Source organism: Dipodomys ordii, unplaced genomic scaffold (genome assembly GCF_000151885.1).
Source record: "Dipodomys ordii isolate 6190 unplaced genomic scaffold, Dord_2.0 Scaffold39, whole genome shotgun sequence".
NCBI lineage: Eukaryota > Metazoa > Chordata > Mammalia > Rodentia > Heteromyidae > Dipodomys > Dipodomys ordii.
The window spans coordinates 5000724-5004199 of record NW_012267255.1 but is presented as its reverse complement, the minus strand read 5'-3'; the positions used below and the strand labels follow the sequence as shown (position 1 = coordinate 5004199).

Below are 3476 nucleotides of genomic sequence, written 5' to 3'. Positions count from 1 at the left end.
GTTTTATTATATTACCTTTCATGAATGCAACACTAAACAAGTTACCTATTGCTGGCTATTTAGGTTATTTCTTATTTTTTACTATTGCCAACACTGTTTGAATTAATATATTTTATAGACTCACTGGAGCCTTTCTTGAATAAATTATATAGGCAAACTTGCTGACTAAAAATGTACATATTTATATAAATATTAATACAAATATTCACAGAAACTACACAATAAGTAATCAAAACAAGATGACTTCTCTCCATTTCCATTTTGAAGGGAAGATTTTTCATTGTTATTTTAATTTGCATTTGAGAATTAGTAAGATTGAGCATCCATGATTGGTGATTTTTACAAATCTTTCTCTGAACTGTCTCCTTATAGTTTCTCATTTTTATTGGGATATCTTATGTTTTGCTGTGTGAATCTTAGCGATATATGTAGTGAGGCTTGATAAGGTAGTGTTTGAGGACTATAGTAAATGATTTTTCACAAATAAAAAGATTGTGTAAATTTTCTTATAATGTATTTTCCCTACAAATTATTTTAGAATGTTTGAGGTATAATCAGATTCTTTTTTTATGTTTTATGGCTTCTAGGCTTGGTTTCATCCTCCTCAATTTTGCAAATTGTGTACTTTTATTTTCTTTTATGATTTTTACTGCTTTGTTCAACATAAACCTTCAGTCTATCTGAAATTTATATTGAGTATGCTATGATGGGGATTGTATTTTTCTAAAATGGATAGCCAGCACATACATTATCATTTCTTTAAGCATGGATCATTTCTGAATTAATTTGGAAAATCAGATTCCTCTAGATCAATTCCATATCACACCACAATTGATTTGTCTCTTCCTCCATAAATTTCTTTAACTCCTCTAGCTGCAGAATTCCTTATTATTAAAATTGGTGAGTGTTCTTGCAAATGCATTTTTTCAAAGGAAATTGAGAAAAACGTTTATAAATATGTTATAACATCTTACAGTTCTTATTGAGCTCATTTTAAGATTAATTTTGGGAAAACAGAAATAATTAAGTTCACTCCCAAAAATATATTCTGAGTTTTTAAAATGTTTATGTTTTTATGGATGTTGTTTTATAATCCTAAGACTTGTGGAATTTTTCACAGAGCTATTTTCTGTTTATTTTTTTAGAAACAAATTTATTTATAGAAACTCGCAAAATGTTTTGAACACAATTTTCTTGGTAATAATTAGCAGAAACAAGAGGGGTATTACCATATACTGTCAGTGGTATTTAATACAGAATAAAAGATTGCTTATCCACTATTTTCCATATTCTAATTTTTAACAAACATAGAAAAGAAACAATATATATGAAACAGATTTGCTCAATATTTTAAAATTATCTTTCTAATTGGATGGATATTTCAATTTTAAGACTATCTCCTGATATGGTTGGTTGAGTGCTTGTCTATCTTTAACAAGGTCCTAGGTTTGCTCCCTAGCACCATAAGAAAAAAAAAATCTCCAAATTAAGTGACCTTTCATTTATTGGAGGGGCAACAATATTCTGGAGCTTGGCTCAGAGCCTCAAGCTTTTTCAATTAAGTTGGTGCCCCACTACTTGAGCCATGCCTTTAGTTCTGACTTTTTGCTAATTAATTGGAGATAAAGATTTCAATAATTTGTCTACCCAAGCTGGCTTCAATCTGGAATCCTCAGATCTCAGCCTGTAGGAATGAGCCAATAGTCTCCAATACAACAATTCTGGAAAAACATTAGCAAACTTCACAGATTTACAATTTTTCAAAGAACATTAAGTACACACTTGATAAACAATATACAGTATTTTTCACTTGCAGTTGAAAACATAAAAGTACTGAATGAGTAAAAAAAAAACACTGAACTTTACAACTTTGGTGGGGGGAGGGGGAGGGGAAAACAGGGTGGGGGGAAGGGGGAGTGGATGGGATGGGAAGGGGAAACAAAGGAGGAGGCTACAATGCTTGATAAGAAATGTACTCATTATCTTGTCCAGGTAATTGTAACCCCTCTGAACAGTATTTTCACAATAAAAAAATCACTTTATAAATGAATAATTGACAGTTTGAGTTATTGAAGTTTTAAATTAGATCAACCACCTGGCTCGGTGGTAGCACACACCACAACCAGCACTGGAGAGATGGATGCTAAAGGATATGGAGATGGACACTAGCCAGGGCTAAACAGTAGGAAATTGTTTATAAAATAGCAAGAGGAATATGAACTACTAACTATGAACTATTATTGACTTATTCAAACAGTACTATGTTTCCTTTATCCTTTGATAACAAGATTCCTTACAGTATGAAAAGAGACCATCCTTTTACTGATGAAAGGCTTCTAATTTTATTCGGTTTGGATCTTCAGGATGTCTCAAGGCAATTCCATTGCACAGCAGCAGCTCAATATAAGGTGGCCAAAAGGAAGCATTAATTTGGACATAGGGATCATGTGGAACATCAAATATTCTATTTATAAGGATCTCAATTATCTCATTCAATGTTATCAGCTGTGCAGTTGGTTCAACGTTTGTCTTTCTCCTTTTAGTTTTTCCACCAGGCAGAGGAAAACAGTATTCAAGAAATTCACCCAGGGCAATCAAGAGTTTCTCCTTAAATTCTTTTATAATGAGTATTTCAGCTTTCATCTCATTAGTCATTTCAAGTCTCGATTTACAATGCACCTCAATATGACTCTCCAGTTCACTTTGGGTTGTAGTAAGAGTGTCTATTATTTGTTGCTGTTCATCCAACCACTGCTGCTCTCTTGCAAAGTCTTCCTTTAACTTTTTATTCTTGGACTGAATAGTGAGTAGTATAATTTCAAGATCATTTTTCAATTTTTGTAACTCTTCCTTCTCTAATGTAGTTAGAACATCATCAGTCAGAGGAATTACTTCAGGTGTTTCATTCTGCCATTGCTTGAATTCAGCAGTCAAGCATTTCGCTTGCATCATCAGTAATGATAGCTGTGCATTTGAATTAGGTGAGTGTCTCAGTTCCAATAAGCAACCATTTATTCGGACAATTTTCCATATCTTTCCAGAGTTCTTCACATTCTTTAATAAGTTCTTCTTCAGAATCTATAACAAATTCTGTACCTGTAGTACTATCTGGATCTAGATCTTGCTCAACCTCAGACATATTCTTGGTGATTTTTCTTAGCCTTAAAGGAAAAACCCTTACACGGCTGCAAGCGGAATGTTCTGGGCCGAGGAAAGGGTGTTTATTCTTCAACATGAGAGTCTTATTTGTTGTCATTAAGTTTTCATACCTAAGAGAGATCTCACTCATTAAATTACCAAAAAATTTTACAATGTCAAATTTTGTAGCAAATATTGAATCACTTTAACAGCTTAACTCATAGATTTTTGGCTTGTGAGTTGACTAACAAATGTTCTATGTAAAAACCAAACTAATCTCAAATAATAATCATTTAAATTATACTTTTGATTATAAATACTAGTTGTGTTTTTGTTGT

General features: G+C 32.4%; 1 protein-coding gene across 1 annotated transcript; it reads right to left on the bottom strand.

Moving 5' to 3' along the window:
• Window positions 1-2240: 2240 nt before the first annotated feature.
• Window positions 2241-3154, bottom strand: LOC105987109 (centromere protein K-like). Its single transcript, XM_013018267.1, is given in 2 exon segments — window positions 2241-2979; window positions 2981-3154. Coding segments are annotated over 2 exon segments (819 nt in total). The 5' UTR covers window positions 3140-3154; the 3' UTR covers window positions 2241-2319.
• Window positions 3155-3476: the final 322 nt, after the last annotated feature.